We start from the raw sequence: 26,235 nt of genomic DNA on the forward strand, positions 1-26,235 counted from the left end.
GTGTGTGGAGACATATTTCTCATTCTTACACAAGTACGTTGTATCTCGAGAAATCTGTAGGCATTCAATGGGGCAACAGGTACAGTCAGGTTACCATCAACTCCCAGAAAAGGTTCTGCTATTATACCCTTAAGAAACATAGGTCACTATGTATGTGTATATATACACACACACACACACACACACACACAACTCTGCAGTCACTTTAGATAAAAATAGCTCCTGAGAACCAAAATAATCAGTGTTTCTATGACAACTAGTGTAAGTGATCTCTAACCCCAAAGCCCCATCAGAAATCCTGCTCCGGTCCAAAGGGGGGTCCAAACCCTGAACCCAAACAGATGGGCTTTATCAGCCACTGGTGGATGGTTCAAGGGAGTAGGTCTAATCCCCTCCCTCTCATCACTGCCACAACTGACATCGGTGGGAACGCACTCTTCACAACGAAATTTTAGTAACCGCAGTAACACTGTTCAAAATCGGGGCATTAATGTTCCACGTGTCTGCAGTCGAACTCACAGCCAAGGTTTACTGTTATTACTACCATATTCATTAGGTAAGCTGGTTAGTGTAATTGGACAAGCAGGTTTGAGGACAGAAACGGCATGCAGAAAGCCAGTGCTTCCCTCTCAGTGCCTCTTCCTAACCGAGCTTCACGTCACATGTAATTACAATAATTACAAAACAACCCCCCCGTTCACAGTAAAAGCTGTACAAAGACATTAATGGCTGTGATCAAGAATTAACTGCATGGCTGACATCAGTGAGTCACATTCATTTCACCAGTTGCCCCCAGTGTAAAAGCCAAGTAAACAGAGGTCACATTTGTACAGGAAGCATTTCCTTGACGTCCTTGAGCTCTGGAATTCCATAATGGTCAAATACATAAATAGTTCAACACTCAACATTTCCATCCACACTCATAAATTATTAGCAAACGACAACAAACAACCATTGCTACTCTGAACTTGTGTTACTCGCACCCTTGAGGGAAGGTCACTGCTAAATAAGCACCACATCTGCAGTCACATTTTTAAATACATATACGGTGTTTTCATCCTCAGAAAGGGAACACGCGTCAATAACTACCCACCTGGAGGACCTAGTGAAGACAGCGGATCCTCTTTTTCCCTTAACACGCGGCACGTTTGAGGCTCCCTTTCCCCATCATAAACACAGAACTGAGCGTGCTTTGTCCACGACTCACGGGGTCAACAGGAACGTAGACTCTGTCGAACTGCGGGCCACCATGGGGGTCAGCAAAAGGTGCATTCCTCCGATCACGTGATGGGTTCTGCACTTCTCTTCTAAAACCGGGATGGTAAACTTCCAGAGAAATGCTAATTATAAACATTGCCGCCCGTTGACAGATGACTTACAGTGGTTTTGAACTCCCATCATTTAGGATAACTCGCCTCCGCTTAAATCCAGCTAACGCTTAACAACGAGGAACCAAGTACTGGGTGTCCCACGCAATACGTGTCCCTTGCAACACGTCCCTCTTTTTTGTTTTCAATTGCTGGGTAGCCATAAATGCTCACCCATACACACACTAAGTGAACTTTAGAGTCACCAATCCACCTGAAAGGTATGTCTGTGGACTGCGGGAGGAAACCAGAGCATCCAGAGGAAGCCCATGCAGCCACAGGGATAACATGTGAGCTCCACAGACTGAGTGACACTCAAATCACTGTTCTCTCATGCCACCCAGGCGCTGAGAGGTAGCAGTTATACCCGCTGCGCCACCATGCTACCCCTCTTCCTTTTTTAGGCGTGGAAAAATTCCAGAAATACTAGGCGGGGGGGGGGGGATTTATGGACTATTAAAAACATAACCAAATTTACTTTGGTCCCACAAGTAAACATTTGAAAATAAATAACCCTCCAGTAGAAAGACAAGTTTTAAACTGGAATGCAGTTTTGCACAGCAATTCTCCTAGGAGCTGCGAAACGCAGTATTTTCCACAATCTCTTATCAAGGAAAGCGGTGTAAATGGAACCACTCCTCTGACAAGCGAATAAAGTACGTGTCGGTGATGAAAGCGACGGGAAGAGGCACGCTGAAATCATTTAAATACGAATGTTCTTGTTTGTTTCCTCGCAACCGCGACCAGAGGCGATGGGGGAAACAGAAACGGGAAGTTGAAATTCTTCCTTCTCAAATGGAAGCTGGGTCTTCTAGGAGGCCAGACACACGAGGCAGCGTCGTACCAAGCGGCGATAAGAAACAAACACCAACTTGATCGAGTGGATTACATCAGCCAGACTGCTGAGCAGAAGAGGGCTGGTCTCAAGTTTCACAGGCATGTTGAAACGTAGTTTCACGGCTCTACAACAAACACAGGTTCTACGGTGAGCAGGTTCTACGGTGCTGGTTCGGCAGGTAAGTGGTTGAATCCTCTTTCCGGGTCACCCAGTGGGGGGCGCTGGTACAACGATGGCATCTCCGGGCCTCAGTGGCAGCAGGGGTTGTCGATGACCAGCATGGCATCGATGCCGTAGAGCTCCAGAAGGTCCACCAGAAACGTGCGGTCCCCCTGAGGGTCCAGACCCATAGCCCGCACGTGTTCCGCTGTCAGGGTGGGGTCTGCGCTGCCCGCCACCTCCGAGAGAGTCTGGAAGATCCGATTGTTCTGCTCCATGAAAAACCTAGGGTTGGAGAAAAGCTGAGCTAGTATCCCAGTACGTAATCAATAAAAAATGTCGCGATGACCACCGATCCAGAGACGTCCGCTTCGTAAACCCAAAGGCTGCCTGGACATGTACTCACAAGATGAAGAGGTCCTCTTCACTAGAGGTGCAGTCTCCGTCCACCTCGTGGGAATACAGAAGCATCTGTCTGAGAAAAACCACACATCATCAACATGATAAGCAACATGTCCACCGTCAACTCCGTCACCGCAGTCAACTCCGTCACCGCAGTCGCAAGTCCAATGCTACCTCTGCTCGCTGAGTTTTCTGTACTTCTCCCGGTCGGCGCTGTTGAGGCGAAGTAGCGGCTGCAGGCTGTCCCTGTGGGACTTCACATTCTGGTTGTCCACGTACACATCGTACAGGTCCTTCTTCTCCTCAAAGATCTTCTCTGTGGTGCCTTCACACGGGAGACGAGACAGGGAAGTCAAACACGCGCTCTTGGTCCCTCGGAGAACCACACATACGTCCAGAAACACAGATAAAAGGGCTGAAGGTCAAAAGGTTACAATACTTCACCAATAAGACAACACAGCATCGTCTGAGAAGTTCCAAACATTCCCAAATTCCTTTGAACCGTCATATATATCGAATGTTTGACTTTCTTCCAATAGAAAAATTAACACTTCGGTCATACATGTGTTTACAGAAGGGCCACGGAATTAAATACCTTCACTTGGCAATTATGTAAGAGTCATCAGCCTATGATGCCGAACTAAAGAAAACAATTTGGACTGTGGTTTAACAAGAAAACAGATGAGGACAAATCAAACCTTTAGTCAAAGACTTGAATAACAGTTGAATAAACCCCATTCTCAGTGACCTTCTACCCCATCGCATCCCCGGAACAGCACAACCCACAGATCTGAACTCACAAGCCACATAGGACACCTCCGTCTCCAAGGCGGAGATGTCAGCCACGTTGATGTAGAAGAAGGGGCGGAGCTCAGGCACTGACACACCCACACCGGGGAGAGACACATTGGCAAGGCAACAGCAGCAGTACACTGGGGGGCAGGACATAAAAGTCAGGGCTGAGATAAACATTATATGTTTGGCACCCAAAGCACACATTTATTCATTCATCTGACAATTTTCTCCCCCCAAAGTGACTTACAATTATTTACCCATTTATACAGCTGGATACATTTTACTAGAGCAACTTAGGGTACGTACTCTGCTCAAGGGTACTACAGCTGGAGGTGAGATACAAACTTGCAACCTTCGGGTCCAAAGGCAGATGTTATAACCGCTATGCAGCCAGCTGCCCACAGAGTCTGTGTGTGTGTGTGTGTGTGTGTGTGTGTGTGTGTGTGTGTGTGTCTGGGTACCTCTGTAGCACACCACCCCTATGGGTGGGGGTGAGAAGATGAGGATGCGCTTCCGCAGCAGAGCAAACTTCCACAGCACCATAATCTGCTCCCCGAAAAAGTGGATGAACTGGGACATGCATCCAGCGGGGTGTGTGATCTGCAGGGCCAAACGACACCATTACCTTAGCACAGGTGAAGGACAGTGGGAGACATACTTTAGAAGCACCTGCTTATTGTTTATTACTTATTACTCATCCATCAGCACACATCGCCAACGCTAACTACAGCTACAGGCCATATAACCTTCGGGTCATAAATGGTTGTGTGCTCAAGACCTTGAGAAAGACCTCTGCTTCGGGATCTTTCCAGCAAGGTATTAAATGCTCCAGTAAAATAAGGTGATGCAGGTACAGTATGTTACAGGAATGACCTGCACCTACATCGGAATAAAAGAGATGCACGTGAATGGCAACAAGCACCCACCCACCTTCATCTCGGGGTTCATGCAGCAACGATTGTGTGGGACCCCCTTAGTGCTAGGGGGGCACGCGGTAACCAGACCGTTCCCCGTCGGGGGCAGGATCGCTTTCTTGTCCTCGTAGAAGGCCTCAAGTGGGGAGTACTGGCCCGGGCACTTGAGTTGGTGCCTGTGATCAAACACACACATTAAACTGATTACAGTGTGGAAAAATACCACGTTATATAGGGACATTCTGTAGGTACAAATCAAACCTCAGAAATCACAGACAAAAACAACTGTTGGTGTAGAATAACCTGGATTGTGCTGCTTATTAAGGGTCCAAAATCAAAAGCCGAAAGGTTTTGGTTTCAGCTCCGACGTGGTAAGACTACCTCTCGCCCTCAGAACTGCTGAATCCCAACATTTAAGGGGCACAAAACAGGTTTTTTCCTGACCCGCTGCTCTCCAGACCTCCTAACACAACTTCCGTCACGCCGTGCATCATGATCACTTTGTACTTCGTTTTGGACTCAATGCTCTAAGAAACTCGGGTAACGGGCACCGTCAAAAAACCGCAGTACCACAAAAACCACTCACCTGACCTGGTTTTCCAAAAAGTGCATGTAACGGTACAGAAGGGTGTAGGAGGGGGTCAGGATTCCAACTGACTTCATGCGTGCCCCCCGCTCCAGAGCGCTCTCCACAGGCATGTTGGCAAAGCACGCGAGGCCAAAGAAGCCCCCCTTACGGAAGTATCTGCAGATAGGAATCGCATAAGAACAGAGCAGCTCGCGGAGGCAGGGACCTGCAAACCCACGGATGTTGCGTGTTTGGGCCCAGTCTGTCTGCACAAACCCTTACATGAAGTCACTGGCGATTCTGTGGGAGCCGCTGGCCATGGACTTGAACTCCACCCCCTCCAGGTTCACATCCTGCGGCAGACACCACTCCACTGTGTTACCTGTCCGCAAAAACAGCAACGCAGAAACTCGTCACTGTGCCGCGACAGCGAAACTTTCGACCTCTTCGACATTCCTTAGTTTTACCACGAAATGGGTGCTTAATGAGCAACAGTCTTTCTCCTGTGACAACAGGAGTGTAACGACCAGTTCCACATGTAGTTTTAGAGGAAATCATGTGAGTAGTAGGAACAAGTGCAAGTAGAGCAGGTGCAAAAATCAATAAATAGAAAACAGAATCGGGTGTGTAAATCACAGCCACTTACTCATTTTATACGTTTAAGATTCAGATTTTATAAGCTTATTTTAATATTTTATACAGGAACAGTGACCATCCTTACAGGGTTTACACACTTTCGAGCGGCACTGTACGCTGATTCCACTTCCCTTTTTCCGTCTAACTTTCAGCCATTCTCACGAAGGCACAAGAAGAGGAAGTCTGAACTGGAACCACAATTCCAAGTGTTGTGCTTGCGCTGCTTCCACTGCCTGGCTGACACACAGCTTTCACCCTTGAGCACGGTAACCATGGAAACCATGGCCGGTCTCTCACAGGCCACACAGGAGTAGCCGTCAAATGAGACACGTACCACGGGGCAACACGTTTAAGACTTCATGAGGTAGCGGAGTGGCAGTTATTGCTCTTTCCATATTTCTGAGATGACACTATTTAGCCACCAGGTGGAGTAGTGATTAGAGCTGCTGCCTTTGAACTCTAAGGTTGCAGGATTGAATCCCATCTCCTGCTATAATACTTGATTAAGGTACTTATCCTGAATTGCTCCAGTAAAATTACCCAGGTGTATAAATAGGTAAATAATTGTAAGTGACTTAACAGTGTAAGTTGCTTTGGAGCAAAGTAACAGATAAATGTATGGCACATAATACAGTAATTCATGTAGAGAAGCTGCACTGCTATGATAACTAATAAGGGTAGATTATTAAAGTAACTGTCCATCTGAACAGGATTTGGTCATATTTTAGCATAAATGGATTTCAACTGTGGGGCTCAGGAACATGCAAAGTCTGCCATTTAGAATTAATTTCGTCTTCGATTCGCAAGAATTCACTTTATGAAGGGTTTTGCAAGAACAAATTACATTCATAAGGCGGGGGGGAGACTGCAGAGCAAAGTGAAAATGTGGCTAACTTGGGGGATTTTTTTTTTTTTTTGGGTTTGTTTAACTGGACAGATACGCAAACGAACAACTGGCCACGTGGCGCCGGCTGGCGTTTGCCAACGGACGCAGGGCAACGGTGGAGCAGTGCCTTGTGGGTAGTGCACCGGCAGGATGCCTGCTGCACACGTACCTCTTTAGAAATGAATGAATGTGGCCACGGGTCAGTGCCCCGGAGATAAGACAGACGTGTCTGAGTCATGTGACACCTTGGGCAAAACAAGGTAGGCGCATGCATTGCCCCCCCAACATACACACACACACACACACACACACACACACACACACACTCGATCAGCCCAATGATTACTCCTACACACTAGAGTCACTGACTCCTCAGCTGTCCTGCCACCTTTTCTTCCCTCCTCTTTTCTCCACGTCATCATCCAGCACTGGCGGTAGAGAGCGCCGGCCGGCACGTGTCACGGCGAATGCCGTTCCATCTGTCCGAGGGCTGTCGACTGCGTGCGTGACGTCCCCAAATCAGGACTGGAGATGTTAGCTGAAACCATCAGGACATGTACAGTGTCCAACCCACCTTACCGCCAGCCCCACCCCTACATTCATCCTGCCGTCACTGAGCGCTCCCTGAGTCACACCAGCGTCTGCGTGTTGGGTTCGCGACCGGACCTCGCGTTCAACACCATAACTGGGCCCGGGTGGCATACCACAACCGCCTACGGTCACAGTTCTCCTAAGCCCACTTATGGACGCTCACAAAGTGCACATGGACCACAGGGGCAGCAGGGGGCATGCTGGTTAGGGTTTTATTCTAATCAGGTTTTGGCCAGCGTGAATCCCATTCCTGCTGAAGTACTCCTGACCCGTCATCAAGAAACTTACCCTGATTGGACAGAGTAAAATAAAAACACTTTGCTGTATATATGGGTAAATCATGGTAAAGTTAATTACTTAACACTGTAAGTCACCTTGGACACAGGGATCTGGTAAGAAAGGCAGGAATGAAAACAACAACAACATGATTGTATTTGTATCACTGCACATAGACTATGAGACATATTTAGTAGCGTAGCGGTTAAAGCTGCTGCCTTTGATCCCGAAGGTTGCAGATTCGAATCCCACCTCCACCTGTGGAACCACTGAGCGAGGAGGAGGAGGTACGTACCTGAATTGCCCCAGTAACAGCTGGGTAAGTAACTGTCAGAACTTACCATTTTAAATCTCTTTGGAGAAAAGCGTGAGATAAATATTAATGATCTCGCCCGTTAGACCGTCAGTGGTGGAAATTTTAAAGAATTAAACATAATGTGACTCGCCTGATCTTGTGTCAAACGTCACCACGAACACGGCCACGATCTGGTCCTTCTCCTCCCATCCAGCGAGGCGCCGCTCGGTCAGTCCGCCGGCGACGGGGCTCCGCGCCTCGGCTCCGGGCTCATCGGGAGGAGCGGCCGCCTCTCCGTTCGGGAGCCCGGGCACCGCCGCAGTGCCTCCGCCGCCGAAACCGAAGCCCCCCTCCTCCCAGTCGAGCAGCGGTGCGCGGTCCGACTGCTCCACCATCTTCCCCACGGGCTCCTAGGTCACTCCTCCGCTCTCTCGCTGAAGGACCGCAATGAGAACGGAGCGCGTCTCCGGAAGCCTGAGCGCCGTTATCTCTACGCGAGGACCGCGGTTTCCGCCACAGCGCGCAGCGGTGACATCGCCGCACCTCGCACTCCTCTCTCCTGCTGTCTGTGGGCACAATCCTCCCCCCCTCATCCTTCTGCCCAATCGGGCGCTTCGCTGCCGGAAGATGGGGGGCGGAGCCACGAGCATGCGTAATGAACGTCGCTCCTGCTCACGTGCGTTCATCATCGTCGCCGACAAATCGCAGTGATCTTGCTTTTAAAGTTTAAACCCCCAGCGCGAGGGTGCGAGAGAGTTGGCAGCCGGCGCTTGTTGTGTCACGATGTATAAGGTTAATAGCAGAACTGGAAACGTTTTCAAACTCAACCGACCTCACACACTAAGGCCGATATTAATATTAGTTTTAAAGAAATGGACGTCACGATACATTTTAATTCCATTTGAAATAATTTTAAGAAATGTTTGTGATTGACTTAATTGTTATTGGCAAGTTATTATATACACGACGTAAAATGGTCGGGGAAGAGCTGTGCCTTTGAACCCTAAAACTGACGTAAAGCCTTATTTATTTGTATTGAAACTTATGTGTTTTTTTTCAATCATGTGTAGCTGCGATTGGCAATGTGTAACCTAGTGGTGTTTTTCAACGTGGTCTGGATGCTATATGCACTTTGTTTATAATATGCGCACAACAAACGGTTACTCAATTTTTTAAATGTATTTTCCTTTGATTAAACTTTTTCTGGAAACGTATTTATGATGGGGGCGTGGAATTGGAGGGAAGGGGGCGTGGCTATTGGAAGGCCGGAGGGGGCGTGGCCAATAGGTTTACTTTCTTAATTAAAAGAACCTTTGGCGTTTGTCCGTCTGATTGCGAGTCTTGTTTGGAGGTAAGTTGGTATTTGCATGTTTTTCCTCTTGCAATTTTTCTATTTAGTACATATTGTATGGGTAGTTGTGTATAGAATTGGTGGGGAGTACAAATAATATTTCATGAGTGAAAAAAATGTAAATGTGACAAGTAATGTAATTCTGTTGAGGATAATTTGAGATTAGGGGTGAAATTAGTTTTTCAGATCCTTTCTCTGAATGTTGAGAGAGATTCAGCAGTTCTGACTGAGAGAAAGAAGGAGGTTGTTCCATTACATCAGAACCAAAACTGAGAATCTTATAATATTTTAATTTTGTTAAAAAAATTAGAACTAAGGTAATTTTAGTTTTGTGTTCTGCCATTCCATTTTAATACGGCAACCAGAAGGATCTCCTTATCTCATCATACTCATAGTACTCCTGTTTACCTCTGATGGGCTTAACTATCCATGTCTGGGCTAGGGATGAGCCTCTGGATTTTGGAGCTTTCATTTTTGATGTTGGTTTAATTCAGCCTTGAATTTCTTAACCTGTTGTAACGTTTTTTTTTTTTTTTTTTTTTCTTTTATAATGAAAAGTGTCTGTTAAATGAATACATTTAAACTTACTTTAGTTAACCCTCAATAACCCTTTGCCTTCATAGCCTTATATAAACATTCTACAGTATTGAAAAGGATACTGTGAAGTATCTCACTTGCTACTTGAATCAATCGTGAGTCTCTATTTTGTCATTAGTGCACATTTTGCCGGCTCATCTGCAAATGGCTTTGGTGGCGGCCATGAATGACAATACCGTTCAGCAGCTGGACTTCTCGAGCTGCGGCGAAGACGAGAACAGCGACAGCAGCCTTGATGACTGGGAGCTGAGGAAGGAGCACTACCTGGATTCTGCTCCTGAAACCCCACATGTCCTGCGCCACCATGCCTACAGTGGGGTTGTTTCGCCTTCAATCCACAGTTCGCCTCTACACTACGTCACCTGGAGAAAACTGAGGCTCTGCGATTCACCCAGCACACCTAAAGTCAGTGCTGGGATCTGCTGCGCTGCACCCAGAATTCTTTGTGCCCTTTTGCCATCGCAATACTACGGATGTGTGATCTTTTTGGCCTCCCCCACATTGCAGAGTCTGCTCTCCAAGTCATCCCTGCCCAGTTCTAGCAGCAAACTGTGCAGTGGGCTTCTGCATTTTCCCAGCTCTGCAGACGCCATCCCCCATGCCTACGTGCCTGCCGTCAACGTGAACCCTTTCACCCCCAACACCTTCCGCAAGGGCAGCGAACTCAACAAACGGAAGATTGGGAGGAGTGAAGACAATGAAGATGAAGCTGTCCGCAGCAGGTAAGGCAGTGTATTATCTCCTAAAGCTTTTTTCCATTAATTCTTAATAAACTTGAGAGAAGTATCCTTTTTCGCCACTGTAAATGTTAACACCCTTTTAATTTAACTTTTCACTAGAGGGAAAAGGAATACAGGTTTGTTGGATGATGAGGATTATATTCCACCAAAGGTATGGAACCCTGCTGTTTTGTTTTTACTTTTCCCCTCCTTTCCTCCCCATTCTGTTGTTGGTTGGTCCCAAGATTATATGGATAGAATCAGTTCCTAAAATGTTTGTTCATGTTCTTATCTCCAGACCCTCTATTGTTTACGCTCGATGTGTGCCGTTCCCAAATTCCGAAGACCTGCAGGACTTGTCATTCCTCTTATTTTGTACTGTAAATGTTAACATGTGGCTAAATATTAGCCTGGGGATATTTAACTGAGCCAGGGAATTAAATTTATTTATAGTCTTGTCCAATGGTAATAACTTCACTTTGAATGGACAGTCCTTGCATTTGGCTGCCTATTGGGATACGTTTACCTGCCAAACAGGTAAAATCTCGCCCAGAATACTACAACTATGAAAGTGTGGTAGCATACTGGTTAGATCTGCTGCCTTTACACCCAAAGGTTGCAGGTTTGAATCCCACCTCCTGCTGTAGTACCCTTGAGCAAGGTACTTACCCTAAATTGCTCTAGTAAAACTATCCAGTTGTATAAGTGGGTAAATAATTGTACCTTAACATTGTAAGTTGCTTTGGAGAAAAGCATAAAAAATATTAACATAAAATATGAAAGTATGATGAGCCTGAAGGACCAGGGTTGCACATCTCGCTTCATTCTGCCCTCCCCTCATTGACTGCAGAGGCAGGCGGTGCAGCCCTCTATGCTGTCACGGTACGAAACGGAGTTCCTGGAGCTTGGCCGCATCGGTGTGGGGGAGTTCGGGACAGTCTACAAGTGTGTGAAGAGGCTGGATGGATGTCTGTACGCCATAAAGCGCTTGCGTCGCCCCCTTGCTGGGTCGGCTGACGAGTGAGTCTCTACCATGACTCCTGAGCCTCTGTGCGCAGAACAGATTGTTGATCTGGAGCTCTAGGGACTGTTAGTCGTAAAAATCTTGGCACCATGATAGACAATTTCTTCTTTTTACATTGCTGGGTTTCTAAAATCCTGCCACAGTGGAAGCACAATCAACTGCTTACCAAATTTAGTTGTCTCTAGTACTGTCACATGTTGATTGAAAGTGTGTTTGGCATTGGTTTGAAGTCGTCTCTCTCTTCCCAGGCAGTTGGCTCTGAAGGAGGTGTATGCCCATGCCGTGCTGGGTCACCACCCCCACGTGGTCCGATACTACTCTGCCTGGGCGGAGGACGATCACATGATCATCCAGAATGAGTATTGTGACGGTAGGGCGGGCAGCCCCCCAGGCAACGTGTTGTCAGGGCATCGTTTCTGTTTGACTAATATTCAAAGTACTTTGTTGTCCCTGCTGTGCAGGGGGGAGTCTCAGTGATGCCATAGCAGAAAAAAAGGTACATGGGGAGCTGTTTGGTGAGCCTGAGCTGAGAGATCTCCTGCTGCAGGTGTCCATGGGGCTCAAATACATCCACAGCTCTGGCCTGGTTCATCTGGACATCAAGCCCAGTGAGAAATGAATACACCGGCACAAGCACTCTTGCATATCCTTACATTCTTATGTACTTTAAGTTTTTCAAATTCATTTTTTGGTGGCCGTGAACCTTAAATTGCTGTTTCTAGGTAATATCTTCATTTGCCGACAGCATGCCTTCAGCGCTGAGGACAACGGAGGAGAGAGTGAAGAGGATGATGATGGGAGTGCCCCAAAGGGCGTGGTTTATAAAATTGGTATTGTTTCAGGAAAAAAAATGAAGCTAAAATTTGCTTGTCAGTTCTTTGTAATTATAGAAAGTACAGTAAGCATCTGTTTTGTGGAAATTTAATGGACCATGCGGTTTAGGTCAGGGAGTACGGCATAGTGGCGCAATTGTCCGAATAAGGGGTCTGGCTTGGTTTTAATTTTTTCCCTTTTACATTCAGATATTATATTAACAATGAAATTTAGTGTAGTCTACCTAGCAGTGTATATCAGCTTGAGAAAGGTGTTGTATGGAGTCCCCCCCCCTTCTCAATCCAGTTTGCAGGTCACCATTTCTTCCCACCTGTATTATGATTTGCTGGCTAAGATCTGATAAAAGCTAGCTTTTCCTTCAGGTGATTTGGGTCACGTCACGTCCAGCAGCAATCCCCAGGTGGAAGAGGGGGACAGCCGTTTCCTGGCAAACGAGGTCCTGCATGAGGTAAGCACTGGTGAGGTGGTGAGCCATTAAGTTGGCTCTAGAAGTGGAATGGAGGGAAGCTGCATGCTGGCTAAACGTGAGCCTCGATGTTCTCCGCTTTGGGATGCAGCGCTATGATCACCTACCCAAAGCGGACATCTTTGCCTTGGGCCTGACCATCCTGCTGGCTGCTGGAGCACCCCACCTCCCCCAGAACGGGGATGATTGGCACCGTCTGCGCCAGGCCCAGCTACCCCCCCTACCCCAGAAGCTCACCACTGAATTTCTCAGCCTTCTCAAGGTACAACCTATGGTCCTGCCAGCCTGTGGTTGCATCACTGCATTCTTCACTTGGGAGATTAATGTGATGGAAACGCAAGTTGAGGTTGGGTTAGATATGTGGTTCAACGGTCCAGAATGCCATGGTTTAAAGTTGTGGATGGAGTAAATGTCCTTTTCTCTGGATTTTCTGTAGAGGAGAGCATTGAGTAAGTGGTGGTTTGGTCCATATGAGAGACAGGCATCAGATGTTGTACCATGCCTTTGCGTGTCATTGGACTTCTGCACTATTTGAGGTGCTGCTCGACCCCGAGCCAACCCTGCGTCCGTCTGCATCTGCGCTGTGCAGACACCCGCTGCTGCGCAGGGAAGGGGCTGGCAAGGTAGCCGCCCAGTTGCGCAAGGAGCTCAGTGTGGAGAAGTTTCGGACTGCCATGCTGGAGAGGTGAGGAAATGACGCGTCGGAGGAGCCTAGATACCAACTTTTAAGACAAGCTTATGCCCTTCTGGGTGACTATTTGTATAGTAGTGGGATTTATTAGTTGTAACACTCAAAGGATCTTTGGCTATTTGAGGTGTGTACACACTAAGTTTTGAAGTGTAGTACTGTATAATAAAATCTTCAGATGTTTGATTTAACCCTTGAGGTGTTGGGAACAGCGTTCCATTTTTGGTGTCCCTGTCCAAAATTAGACATCCCATTATGACATCTGGTAAAGCTATTGTAAAACCTGGAGTATCATGCAATGTTATACCTTTTAACCAATTTCATTTCCAGTCAATATCACATGTTCTGTGGTTGGAATTTATGATCTGTAGAACTCATTTACCTGAAATGGTGTGTGTGTGTGTGTGTGTGTGTGTGTGTGTGTGTGTGTGTGTGCGTGTGTGCGTGTGTGCGTGCGTGCGCGTGAAATCTTGAATTTAGCATTTATTTATTATAGTGTCACCCATTGATTTCCTATGGTTGCCAGAACTGACTAGACACACCAAAAATGCACAAAATTAGAATAAAACACTTTTATTTATTTTTAAAAAGAAAAACCTGGTGATCATTTTTATGTGACCAGATGCCTAGTGTGAAGGATGTCATGAACCTTTAGGGCAGTCAAATGAAAAATCATATTTGACTGATAAAAGTTGTAAATGATTCCAGTTTGATTGGAATGCAATAGGAACAATTTATTTAAAGCACTGTTTTACTTGATTTTCCTAAAATGATTGACATAATTCTGGAAACCTGCAACTTTCCATCTTTCTGCCAAACCAAGACAGCCCTGAGCAAACAGTCTTCTCATCTTTGTATTTACATTGCTGTAGTACATTTTCAGCCTGGGGTTGAAAATGCATGAGGTTTACTTCTCATTAGAAGGGTTCGTTCTCTCCTCTGGTCTGCAGGGAACTCCAGGCAGCCCGGCTGGCTTTTCTCTCACCCCAGCAGCAACAGCTGCCCCCAATGCAGCAGGCCAGGTTGCAGCCCGGTTCGCTGCCCAGGGTGGACCGCAAACTGGTTGGTCGCAGGGTCACCAGGTCCATGAGCTTCGACTGCCCGGGACAATACAGCTGAGAGGGGTTCGTGTGGTGTCTCCCTTCCCAACTGCTAAGGCATCTACTTTTTCAGCAGGCTGGCATGAATTAAGATCCATCCAGCAATTAGGTGCTAATTTTTCTAATTTTAAGTACCTCTAGATGTTGTTAATGCAGCTACACTGGAATACTGGATTTGCAGTATCTTTGCCATGATGCATGAAGGCACCAACTAGTTTCATTTTTAACATGCTTTTATTTTTTACTTATGTAAATAAATGTTTTATGTGTTTTATCTGTATTGTGCCTCTTTCTTTCCCAGATACGCTCAGTAGGAATACGTCAGTTTTATAACTTTCAAAAAACATTTGCAGCGTTTAAAAGTCTGCAGTGACTGGTAAATCTGGACTAAGCCTGAAAGTTCTCACAAAAATATGAATAGAAATGTAATTTTATTCATGAGAATTTCATCAGGTTTCTACTTCTGACTGGGGTGTGCTAAGGAAAATCAACCATTTCGCAAAGATTTCTTTACCCTTTCCTCAGTGAAAGGTTGTATTTCTCTCATAATTTAAGCACAAGACCAAGCTCATGAACAATGGAAACATTGTTGTAGCCTTTTTTTTTTTTTTTTTTTTTTTTTTTTTTGTTCACATTTACAAAGGATGCCAATATTTCTGGAGCAAACTGATACTGTGTCCTGAGCAATTAGAACTACAGTCGTAGGTATGCTGTTATAACCAGTTGCAGCCTGCATATCTTGGCTTTAGCTGTTGCTTTCCAGTGCTATTAAAGAATCTACCTGAAAATATTCAAAATGCTTTCTCCACGCATTCTCATGGCTGCACTAGGTTGAGCAGGATGGTTTATCTATTGGTTGGGTGTGTTCCAAAGTGACTGATGGCTATAGGTGACACACCAGTGCACGCCTTCATTAGAGGCAGGTATCCTACTCTTTAAGAACGTGCACTTACAATCTGAAGAATGTTGGCTCAAGTCGCTCACCCATCACTGCTGCAGTATCCCTGAGCAAAACTGGTTACTGCAAGTTGCTGTGGTAAAAATACTCAGCTGTGTGACCAATTCTCTGCCTGTTATTTAAGCACCATATTAAGGCAATTCCCATGGGGTTCAACATATGCTTTATTTTTCATGGTTTTGAAGTGTACATTTTGAACATTAGCTATAAAATGAATTTTTCTTATGGGCTGCATTGTCTAAGTAAGAAGTTTCAATAAAGAAAAAATCTGTTTACAGAATTCATCCCAAGCAGCTGTTTTTGTTTACATACACAGACCTCCTCATGTAGTTTTCCCCCAGGAACAATCCAGTGTTACATAGTCTATTGTTTCAGTACAACTAACCCAAACGTGCTAGGGTTAGCATGGTGCTGAAAAATAATTTCTTAACCACTGGCCGATATGCTACATTCATTCTTCAGTTTATGAACTCTCTTCATCTGAAATTCCGATATAAAGGCTCCTGGCTTTTGATTCCCACTTTTTGGTTCCTGGAACACAAAATCTGTATAATAAAATTTATCTAAACCATGACCAGTAAAACTGAATGAGTAGTGAGTGAAGCAAAAGTGCAGTAATGTACAGTAGTTGGTGCTAGTGTACCATCAACCGTTTCCTGTCTTGTTTTTTGCTTTGGTTCGATGCATTTGTGCAGTATCAGTGCAAGAATGACTGCCAAGTCTTATCCCTCCTCTAACTACCACAACTGACAATTAATTGTTCTGTTCTTTTTCTTTGGACAAAACTGTCTGCTAAATAAACAAATCTAAATGTGTTTTATATGATACAGTACACAGTGTAGGTGTGTTAGTGTTTTAAAGATAAACTGGGAAATCAGATGGGTTGGAAATGCATTATTATTTTTTCCCACTTAAAATAATGGGAAATAGGCTTTTGGTACCCAAAATTATAGTATCCACACCATTTTCAGAAACAAATTAATTTCTTAATTTGATGGGCTTTTGTGCTTTACAAAGGAAACAAATACCTGATAATTCTCAAAACAGACTCCTGACCGCGCAAGGGCTCTCCAGGAAAGCATATTCCTCGTAATTGCTGTACCCATGGACTTGTTTTTAATTCTTCTCCATATTCACATTGTACAAGACAATAAGCAGAAAAAGTCTGCAGAACAGACAAGGGCTATGAGTTTCTGAATTCAGAATCACAAACTGTTTGCTCCCTTTGCCGGAGCTGAATGTCTTGCTCCTTCTGATTGCCCGCGCGAGGACCATCCGCCACTCAAACGCTTGCTGGAATCCTTGAGGTGCCGATGCCCTCCAGCCTAATTAAACCCGGTTACCGGTGGATCAACGCTATGCACTTTCTCCCTCCGGAGTTGTTTTGCTATGTATTAAATAAACGTGGTACTTAAGTACATTTTCTTCTGGGAAAGCACACGGGGGTAGGCACTGTTCTCTGTCGGGTTACAGCAGCATGACGCAATTAGTCAGGCACCACAAGCAGCAGAGAAGGAGGAATGGCACGACTCATACCCGAGTCAACTGGGAAAGTTTAGAGAGAAAAAAAAAAAACTGAAAAAAGACTCTTGGTTGTAGTTCTGAGTATAGTGTGGTAGCTGTGTTAGCTATTTTGGGAGATGGCCACAGGTTCTCATGTACTCTCAGACACATGAAGTGCATCCACATATAAGTTTCAAAACTAGACTCTAAGGATTCAGGCTCTCTTCATCCCCCCTCCCAGAAAAAACAAATTGTAAATAAACATAGTAAGCAACAACAAAACCATTCCAGGCTGTGATGTGGAATTATAATAGTAGAGTATATAATAAATATATTATCTAAATATGACCCATATAGTCATAGTATTAGTCTTAATACCTCAGAACAAGTCACAATGTCATAATAATATCTTATATGTATATATGTGTGCTTGTGTCTGTATATGTGTATGGCTATAATATAGTCATAATATTCAAGTCTTAATATTTCAGAACTTAGTCATTAAACCATATCGGAAAAACTTGCTTTCATCAAGTGACTCATCTGAGGAGTGCAAGAATTCAACTTGATTTCCAAGCTTAGATTCTCCCGTACCGCGGTGTGAAATCGGCGATTCAAAACAAGCCCCGTGCCGTAAGAACTGAAAATGGATGTTAAAAAAAAACATACGCATAACATTTCAAACCGGACTGCATTTTATGACAGTCACAGAATATTTAACATCAGCACATCAGTCTAAACATCTGCAGTTATATAAGACTGTAATACGGATGTGAGTCCAAGCCAGCTGGTTTAGGGGGGGAAATAATCTGGTGATTTAACGTTTTTTTCTGAGAGGAGAAGATGTCAAGATGTTGAACTGCAGCACACTGACGTGCACGCTTTGTATTCTACTGCAGTTTGTTCTCATTGCTTCTCTTCAGTAGTATGTTGTAATATTTTTCTTTTCCTGATACGTACAGTGCTACTTGAAAGTGCGTGAAACCCTTGTGTCCTTTAGTTTTACCATGAAATGGTTATTTAATGAAAAGCAGTTTTTCTCATGTGACGTAATAGGTTTGTAACCACCAGTTCCATACGTAGCTTTGGAGGAAATCATGTGCGTAGTAGAAGTAGCGCAGGTGCAAAAACAGGTGAAATCCAAGTTGCATCATTTAAACCCAGTACATAAGTAAAATAAGGTATGTAAATCATCATCATTTATTCATGTTGTTTATTTTAATATTTTATACAAAATAATGACCGTTACTATAGGGTTCACATACTTTCAAGCAGCTCTATACTTTCAGCTGGGATGATTTCATTATAATATATGATTTAATATAATGCTGTGTTGTCCTTCTCCAGCAGCAGGGGACAAACCCCATTGGACTGGATTATGTGAGACATGTAAAGACTACATGGGTGTGAAACATCACACCAAAAGCTCTTTCTCAATCTACCCAACTCCCCCGAATGGGTAAAATTGTGACCATGCAGAGAAATGGGCAAAACCAGATCACAGCACTGACAGCCTGGACTAAATGACCAAAATAAAACCCCAACGGAGCCCAGATTCAAACGCCACGCACCCGGTCATAAAACATGAGACGCGGCCCAAATTGTAAAGGAAAGAGGGGACAATAAGGAGGCGAGACTAAAGAGTGGGATTAAATTGAGGGTGAACGTTTCCCAAAACCTCCCAGCATCCCCAGCAGGTGGGGCACGGTTCTACTTTCTTCTATAGACCACAGTTCCATACGCTATGACTGCAACTATGGCGACCAGGGCAGCGCCGCCATACAGCAGCATGGGCAGCTCTGACTTTGGGGGTGACTCCATTTGCACTGGGGTTTCCTCAGGTGGAGCCAGCAGGGTCTCCTGGGCAGGGGCTTCACCTTCCATCACTGGTGCGTGTTCCAGTACAACATCTGGATCCTGCTGGGACTCCCCTCCCAGCGACTGTGGCTCTGGTTCCACTTCTGTTTCCGGCTCTGGTTCTGGTTCCAGAGGAGGGGGCAGATCCTGAACAGGGGGCAGGGACCCCAGTTCATCAGGAACCTCCGCAGGAGGAAGTTCTGTCCCATCGGGGCCGGCTTCCTCTGCCCCGTTACCTGGTGGGGCGGGCTCTGTGTCTTCAGACCCGGTGGGCTCCAGGGTCTCCGGAGCCTCGATGACCTCTGGGGTTTCAGGGTTCATTGGCGTGGGGTCCGGCTGGGGGGCTTCGGTGCTGAGCTCCGCTAGCTCACCCTCACTATCCAGCACGCCGAGCACGCTCTCCTGCAGCTCTGGCTTAAGGACTTCAGCCTCTGCAACCTGGGGGGCCTCCCCCTCCGTTCCAGCATCGGCCTCCAGCAGCTCAGCCTCCTCCCGCTCCACGTGGACGATGTCTGAGTTGGACGAGTTGTTCTCGCTGCGCTCTTCAGCCAGCGCCCCACCCTCAGTGCCGTCCAGGCTCTTGATGTCCTCGGGGTCCATGATGCCCAGCTGAGACCAGGACTCTGTCCTCGACAGAGAGATGGACGGGCTATCTGTCTGCCAAGAGCTCAGCTCACCGCCGTCACCTATGTCCGGCAGCGAAGCAGGAGGGCCGAGCTGCTCAGACAGGATGTACGTGGACGCTGTCCTCACTGGAGATCAAACCCAGATTCTTTTCTGGGGAAGATGCAGAAAGAAAAGGACACCAGAGTGTTTATATAATACAACGTTTCATCAAATTAAGCAGCTTCCAACTGAAAAAAAGGTTAAGAATTGCAGCTGTGACAAAGACAGCCATTAACAACACCACAACCCAGTTGAAACTTCTTTATTTGGGGTGGCCTGACCCCTAGTGGTGGAATAGGAGAATCAGCTTTTATTTTCATTGTACTGTATATGTTTTTTTTTTAATTAGATTATAGTAGTATGGGGGGACTAAGTTAATTATTTAGATTATATTATTTCATTATTATTACATTTATGTAACATACATTTTTTTTAATTTAAATTCAAATTAATCATTTAATTAAATTTAAGACATTATGGTGGTGAATGACAAGAACACATCATGTTACAATTCAAATAACCAAAACCCAGGTATATGACATGTTAAGTCTTTAAATATCTACTAAGAGATATAGGCACTGTGGCACAGGCTGTGGAGAGATACGCATCTCTTTTACATGGATAACTCGGTGCTAGTGGTGTAACTACAGCATGTGGTTACAGACAGCGCAAAACAGGTTCAGTATTTAATATGCAAATACCCTTGTGGGTTCAGTTAAATGAAATCTATCAAGAGTAAAAAACAAGCCAGATGTAAATAAAAAAATGAAACTTCTTAACTGCTACACACGTTACTCTCTATAGGCCTTGAACGTGGCATCGGTCTCCGTAGAAATTTAGCACGATTCCACACCGATGGAATGGAGGGTAGGGTAAGACAATGTAGAGAATATAGTAAAATGGTCTGGATTAAAGTAACACACTAATCCTGCGACTCCAACACACGAGCACCTGTGTGAGAGCCCACATCCCATCAGCTTATGCCTCTTCCAGCGTTTATCATTGTGTCACCCCATTTTTTGGTGCCCTCGCCCCACCCCTGTCCCACGATGGGGCATCGCTGTCCCTTCCCATCCCTCCCCAGCTGTTGTTGGCAGACAGACAGCCTCTGAACAAGCTGTGTTCGTGACGCAGGGCTGCGGAGATTAATGGGCCGGAGGACCCTCCCATCCCTCGCAAAGTTTAAGCGGATTTTGTGCGGGAGTGTTTTATTTGTCTCATTCCTCTGAGATCACATGGACTCTGCCCATGCGTGACACCAAGGAGGCTCTCTGTCCCCTTTCCCCCCAAAAAACACTAATCAGTGATCATCTGCTGGAACTAGAATTGTGGATCACTCACATAGGACAGATGTAAGTGTAACAAATTGTACATATAATAAAATTTTGCCCTCTCTCGAAAGCACTTTTGAGCAGATATTGTATTAATACTAGCTGAAAAGCTGTGAAACCCAAATAATAATAATAATAATAATAATTTAAAAAAAAAAAAAATGTATTTTTTCTTGATTCAGACATCACAAGAGTTCTTAAATGCATGCATACACACACACATGCACACACTAAACATTATTGTTGCTACTGTAACTCCATTCCCCAGATTTTCACATCGCCTACGTGTTATAGCTCTGACGAGGAAGAAGAACGAATGGAGCGTACCCGATGAACATACCTTTTTGAAACACAGTTCCTGAAAACAGAGACAGAGAACCCCTCCCGAGTAGCGACCCAACGCCGTCGGTGTGCGTGGACTCGCTGCGTGTGTTCTCCAGGCCCACTGCAGCCAGCTTTGATCGTGGCGCACTTTTTTGTCATGCATGTGTTCTGGGATAGCCGTAGTTGCGGTTCTATCCCCGGGGGTGGTGAGGAACCTGCTCGCGCTGTGTACACCTCCATGAGGATGACTCCTCCCTTGCCCCCGGGACCAGTCTCACACAAGCATTCCTGTGAGGGTGGAGGGACAGGTCCCGGCTTCTCCCTAAGACAAGGGTGGGACAATTTCCCTGCTCTGGTAGGTTGGTATAAACCGTATAAACCACACAAGGCCATTTCCTTGGATTCACCAGTCAATTATTTCTCTTATTCGCACCATAAATAGAATAACTTGTCAGCTATTGGGGGGGGGGGGGGGGGGGGGGCAAAATATCAGCTAAATTCCTCAACAGAGTTACACACAAATATTGGGGGAATCAAAAATATTAATAAAAGTGGCATTGTACATCCATGGGGGTGGTAGGTGGCATAGTGATTAGTGCCTCTGCTTTTGGCTCCAGGAGTTGCAGGTTCAAATCCCACTGCGCTATAGCACCTCTGAGCGAGATACTTACCCTAAACTGCTGTATAAACGGGTAAAGAATTGTAAGTAGCTTAACAGTGTAAGTCACTTTTGAGAAAAGTGTCAGTTAAATGAATAAATGTTGCAGCCTTCCAGGGACCTGAACCAGCAACCATCTGTATATAACTGTGTACACTGTACTTTAGCACAGTGATACCTGCTGTTCTCTTTCTGCAGTAGCAGATATTGTGAGATGGAGGCCCATGCATGGGAGTTATGTAATCTGCAGGGGCTCGCACAGGGGAACAAGGAGCCTCAGTTACACACCCCTGCGCCGAAGTCAGGACGCGATCCCTCGACTCGGTGTTTCCGGAGAAAGCAGATGAGCAGAGAGCCACTAACCTTATAGTTAAAGCTGCTGCACCTTCGACTGCTTATCAAGCTCGAAACTCGGGTGCGATAGCCTCAGAAGAATGCTCTCCGACAATGGCCTTCAGTGGAAGAGAGTGCGGTAAAACACAGTGCTTTGACTATGCAAGTGAGGGGTGCCAACTGCCTGCTGTAAAACACGGCAGAAGCTATAGATAAACTAATAAAGGTGAACCGAACGACGCCGGCTTCTGTTGAGGGCAACGTATTTGCGACCACTCAGTTTCACGAAGACAAAGTAAATTCACCTCGGGGGAGCCGAGGCTCCCAGTTCCTGTCCTTAATCTTATTTGTCCATTTTTTCCGAAAAGCCTATCGATATGTTGCTCTTTCAGAAAAATAGAATTCTCCATTATTAATTCAATAAATGAACAAGGAGACTGTGGAATTATTGGTGGAAATTTTCAGGAGATCAGATGGGCCTCTATCAGGGCAGTCATATGTAACTCATCACATGTGCGTCACCAGAAGGGCGCAGCGATGGAGGTTTAAATCTAGATGCAGGAGGACGAGAGACACGGAGTTATAAGGCATCTAACATGTGATCTCCGCAGTGTTCGCGTGTGCATGTTCAGAGTACCGTGATCCATACAGGAGATCTCTTACTTGCTCAGTGTTCTACATACCATACCTCCCCCGATGCACGCCAAAAGGTCAATGGAACAAAGAGAAGGTGAGCGAGGTTCAGATGATCATCTGACTTCTACATCTACCAGTTTTGGGCTGTTGGTAAAGCGCTGCCTCTCCTTCTTGCTGGAAACAGGGTTCAGTTACAGCCACAACGGGAGCTGCTTCTGAGGTTGACTGATAGTCAACACAATGGTTCAAGTTATTACACACATCTGAAGGTTTAAGGTTCAGATCTGCTATAGTACCCTTAAGCAAGGTATTTATCCAAAATTGCTGCAGTAAAAACAAATTACCCAGCGTTCCAAATGGGAAAATAGTTAGGAAAGCAGCTTAACAATGAAAATTGCTTTGGAGAAAAGCATGGGCTAAGTAAATAACTAAGGTTCTAGATAATTTCTTTGAATTGTCTTTTTATTTATTTTATTGTTCTTTTACTGGGTATTAAAGGATAGACCATGATGTGTTGGGTAAATGAAAAGATGGAGCAGCTGCAAATCAACACCAACAGCCTTGTCTAGCTCTGTACCAGGGTCCTTCATTGGGCTTTTCTTATTTACACCATGCTTAATATCCCCCTGCCAGAGGACTCAGAACAGGTAAGTATGTGCGAGAGCCCTCCCGGCTCACCAAACGGACAGGCTGTCTTTCCCCTCAGTGCAAGAGGCAATAAGACAGTGTGCTGCACCTCCATGTTCCTGCCTGAAAATCTCTGCTGTTTCCTCCTGCCCCATGGAGCTATCCGGGCTGTTGAAATTTACATTTATTAATATAGAAAACGGGGGCACGGTGGCGCAGCGGGTTTGACCGGGTCCTGCTCTCTAGCGGGTCTGGGGTTCGAGTCCTGCTTGGGGTGCCTTGTGATGGACTGCCGTCCCATCCTGGGTGTGTCCCCTCCCTTCCAGCTTTACGCCCTGTGCTACCTGGTTAGGCTCTGGTTTGCCGCGACCCCGCTTGGGACAAGCAATCTCAGACGGTGTGTGCGTAATATAGAAAAAGCTTTTCTTTAACGTGACAGACAACAAAAGTGCATTTCACCAACAGAGAAAGAGTTATATCTAGATACACAGAAACGATTCTGGAAGTACAGTCACTCATTTTTAACCAGGTACATTACGTGGGTAGCTGGATAGAGGACTGGCAACGATCGCGTCACATTCGACTTATGAACTTTTCAAGTAATGAACAAGCTCTCAGTACCGATGGCTTTTGTAAGTTGGGGACCAGCTGCAGGCCATGCAAAACCATAGTTATATCTGGACACCCAGTGCTGAATTTCACCATTCACATTCATGGTCCTTAGTGGAGGAGGAATACAATCCCACTGTACATATTGTGTAACTGGCAACTGGAACACGACACGCCGTGGAGCAGATTGACGTGGAGGTTCAGCCACTGAGGGTCAACGGGGGATGAAATCCTACTGACACCTGCAGCCGTTTGGCCACTGCCTACAAGCCTTATTTCCAGATCCTTCCCCTTGTAGCCTTGGCAAGGATAAAGGTGGGCATGTTTATTTACCGGAGTTTATATCCCAGCGATGCGCTGATTGCCATCGCAGAGACGCCGCACATTTGAACTCAGCGCTAATGCCACTTATGTAAGGCGACAGGACACAGTGACACGACCGGGGCCAGAGAGTCACATCGCTGCCCCTCCTAACACACCTCAGGGCCCAGAGCTTTGGGAACCTTCCGAAAAGCACTTTCAGCATTCAGGTTGCCCGGCAACAGGGGCAACACAACCGCCTAACAAACCAGTTGTTGGAAAAACAAGTTATACTTTACAGCGCAGCGAATTTTAGGACTCGAGCATCGACAGTCAAAGATGAGCCGATCGACCTCCATCACTCCGCATTAGGAGGGTTCTAGATGATCCGAGGAGAAATAGAAAAACAGGCGCACGCACAATGCGGCGCGCTGGGCAGCGCGCCGTCGGTGCAGTTAACGTGCTGTGAAAAAGAACGTTTGCTGCACTGTAAGCTCACGCGCGGAGTCCCCGCGCCATCCCGGACGTCTCGAACCCAGTTCAGCGTTGCAGCCTGGTGCAGCCCGAGGCACTGTGAGAAAATGTTCTCGCCAACGTTGTCCCGTAAAAGCCACGATACACACCCAGATGGGGCAACAGCAATATAATCTGTGTACATCTCCACATGGACACACACACACACACACACACACACACACACACACACACACACACACGCGCATAGAATCCTAACCTCAATCCAAAGTCACGGCTGTTTTATCCCCTGCTGACCAGTGGCGATGTGGCTCTACGCTGCCCTTCCTGCCGAATAGCCCACGTTCAAAGAGCAGCTTGTAGAGAACCGGCAACCCAGCGATGACCTACATAAGAGCAGCCGTGGACCCGAACGAAGAGCGTCCCTTGGCCCTAACGGGAACGAGACCGCGTCCCATCCCTGCTGTCCCATCAGTTAGACTGCGCTCCCATCCCATCCAGTCCAAAGGCACCGAAAGAAGGAACAGGAAGATCCTACCAAGCGTAAGCGAAAGCGACGAACTCCCTTCACGGTCGGAGGGACCCGGGCGAGGAGCAGCTGCTGGAGAGATACGGGCGAGAACTCGGGATGAAGAGAGGCTGAGGAGTGATGGGAACAGAGGACACAGTGCACTCGCTGTCACTTCCACTCTCTCTCTCTCTCTCTCTCTCTCTCTCTCTCTCTCTGGCTCCCCCCCCCCACATCCCCACCCCACCTCTGCTCCATCCCTAACATAACACAGCCCAGGAATGCGGCCTTGTTTTTCTCCTCCTTGTCGAGTGATGTCCGTCGCCCCTCACGCAGCACACAATAGTCCCTCTCTCCGTTTGCCCAAAGAGGCTCTAATCAAATTAGTCTAAGTGACCGAGTTTGTACGGTTACGGTTAGCGCCGAATGTTCGCTCGCGTCGCAGAGCACCAGACACGTCGAAGCTGCCGTAGGAGCAAACGATGGAACTGTTATACAATCGCACAACAGCGCTGCATGGCTGCACACGGCTCATGGGAACTTTCGCACAAATGAATACGCTGATTGCACGGTAAAAGTGGTGAACTCTCCCCCAGTCGTAAGAACAGGTACCGACACTTATGAAAACCGTACATGATGCCGAGATCATATCCCTAAACCTTCTCAGTGCTGTGAGCTGTTTCCCAGCTTCGCGTAATTCTGCCCGTAGGTTATTCTGGTTTTAGAGCGCTGTGAAAAAATCCCCTATAATAGAAATTGAATTTATAGGAGCCAAATTTATTTACATTTATTTATTTGGCAGACACTTTTCTCCAACGTGACTTCCAAAGAAGTTCCAATGAATGTCTCAGATTAATGAATATTTGAATGAATATTCCAATAAATATTCAAACAAAATTATTATGAAATTATATAAATTATAGGGGGTGCGGTGGCGCAGTGGGT

General features: G+C 46.1%; 3 protein-coding genes across 4 annotated transcripts; 1 reads left to right on the forward strand and 2 right to left on the reverse strand.

The window, feature by feature from the left end:
- Positions 1-68: 68 nt before the first annotated feature.
- Positions 69-8,583, reverse strand: dennd11 (DENN domain containing 11). Its single transcript, XM_029248373.1, has 9 exons — positions 7,879-8,583; positions 5,326-5,425; positions 5,062-5,220; positions 4,492-4,651; positions 4,023-4,161; positions 3,567-3,698; positions 2,941-3,091; positions 2,771-2,839; positions 69-2,649 (listed from the first exon to the last, which is right to left on the reverse strand). Exons 1-9 carry the CDS (start codon positions 8,120-8,122, stop codon positions 2,454-2,456), a joined length of 1,350 nt encoding a protein of 449 aa, XP_029104206.1. The 5' UTR covers positions 8,123-8,583; the 3' UTR covers positions 69-2,453.
- A 397-nt stretch (positions 8,584-8,980) lies between these two features.
- wee2 (WEE2 oocyte meiosis inhibiting kinase) lies at positions 8,981-14,786 on the forward strand. Its single transcript, XM_018747466.2, has 12 exons — positions 8,981-9,078; positions 9,794-10,080; positions 10,183-10,397; positions 10,515-10,566; positions 11,245-11,414; positions 11,667-11,788; positions 11,880-12,026; positions 12,141-12,248; positions 12,615-12,700; positions 12,810-12,980; positions 13,255-13,403; positions 14,357-14,786. Exons 2-12 carry the CDS (start codon positions 9,820-9,822, stop codon positions 14,523-14,525), a joined length of 1,650 nt encoding a protein of 549 aa, XP_018602982.1. The 5' UTR covers positions 8,981-9,078; positions 9,794-9,819; the 3' UTR covers positions 14,526-14,786.
- Positions 14,787-18,210: 3,424 nt separating this feature from the next.
- Positions 18,211-25,402, reverse strand: LOC108931494 (protein TsetseEP-like). 2 transcript variants are annotated; one of them, XM_018747263.1, is made up of 2 exons: positions 25,321-25,402; positions 18,211-19,601 (listed from the first exon to the last, which is right to left on the reverse strand). In XM_018747263.1, the coding sequence occupies exon 2, from the start codon at positions 19,422-19,424 to the stop codon at positions 18,678-18,680; it is 747 nt and encodes a 248-aa protein (XP_018602779.1). In that variant the 5' UTR covers positions 19,425-19,601; positions 25,321-25,402; the 3' UTR covers positions 18,211-18,677. The 2 variants fall into 2 exon arrangements, with proteins under 2 accessions (XP_018602779.1, XP_018602778.1); XM_018747262.1 differs by lacking the exon at positions 25,321-25,402 and adding an exon at positions 21,162-21,294.
- Between the last annotated feature and the right edge of the window lie 833 nt (positions 25,403-26,235).

This window comes from Scleropages formosus, chromosome 2, assembly GCF_900964775.1.
Source record: "Scleropages formosus chromosome 2, fSclFor1.1, whole genome shotgun sequence".
Classification (NCBI taxonomy): Eukaryota; Metazoa; Chordata; class Actinopteri; order Osteoglossiformes; family Osteoglossidae; genus Scleropages; species Scleropages formosus.

Excerpts from the sequence above, each read along its gene's own strand:
- dennd11 (XM_029248373.1), bottom strand. The coding sequence starts at position 8,122 with ATGGTGGAGCAGTCGGACCGCGCACCGCTGCTCGACTGGGAGGAGGGG. Across the intron at positions 3,699-4,022 it reads AGGGGTGGTGTGCTACAGAG|TGTACTGCTGCTGTTGCCTT; the intron begins GTACCCAGACAC and ends CCTGCCCCCCAG. Across the intron at positions 2,840-2,940 it reads AGAAAACTCAGCGAGCAGAG|ACAGATGCTTCTGTATTCCC; the intron begins GTAGCATTGGAC and ends GGTTTTTCTCAG.
- wee2 (XM_018747466.2), top strand. The coding sequence starts at position 9,820 with ATGGCTTTGGTGGCGGCCATGAATGACAATACCGTTCAGCAGCTGGAC. Across the intron at positions 10,398-10,514 it reads GATGAAGCTGTCCGCAGCAG|AGGGAAAAGGAATACAGGTT; the intron begins GTAAGGCAGTGT and ends ACTTTTCACTAG. Across the intron at positions 11,415-11,666 it reads CTTGCTGGGTCGGCTGACGA|GCAGTTGGCTCTGAAGGAGG; the intron begins GTGAGTCTCTAC and ends CTCTCTTCCCAG.
- LOC108931494 (XM_018747263.1), bottom strand. The coding sequence starts at position 19,424 with ATGGACCCCGAGGACATCAAGAGCCTGGACGGCACTGAGGGTGGGGCG.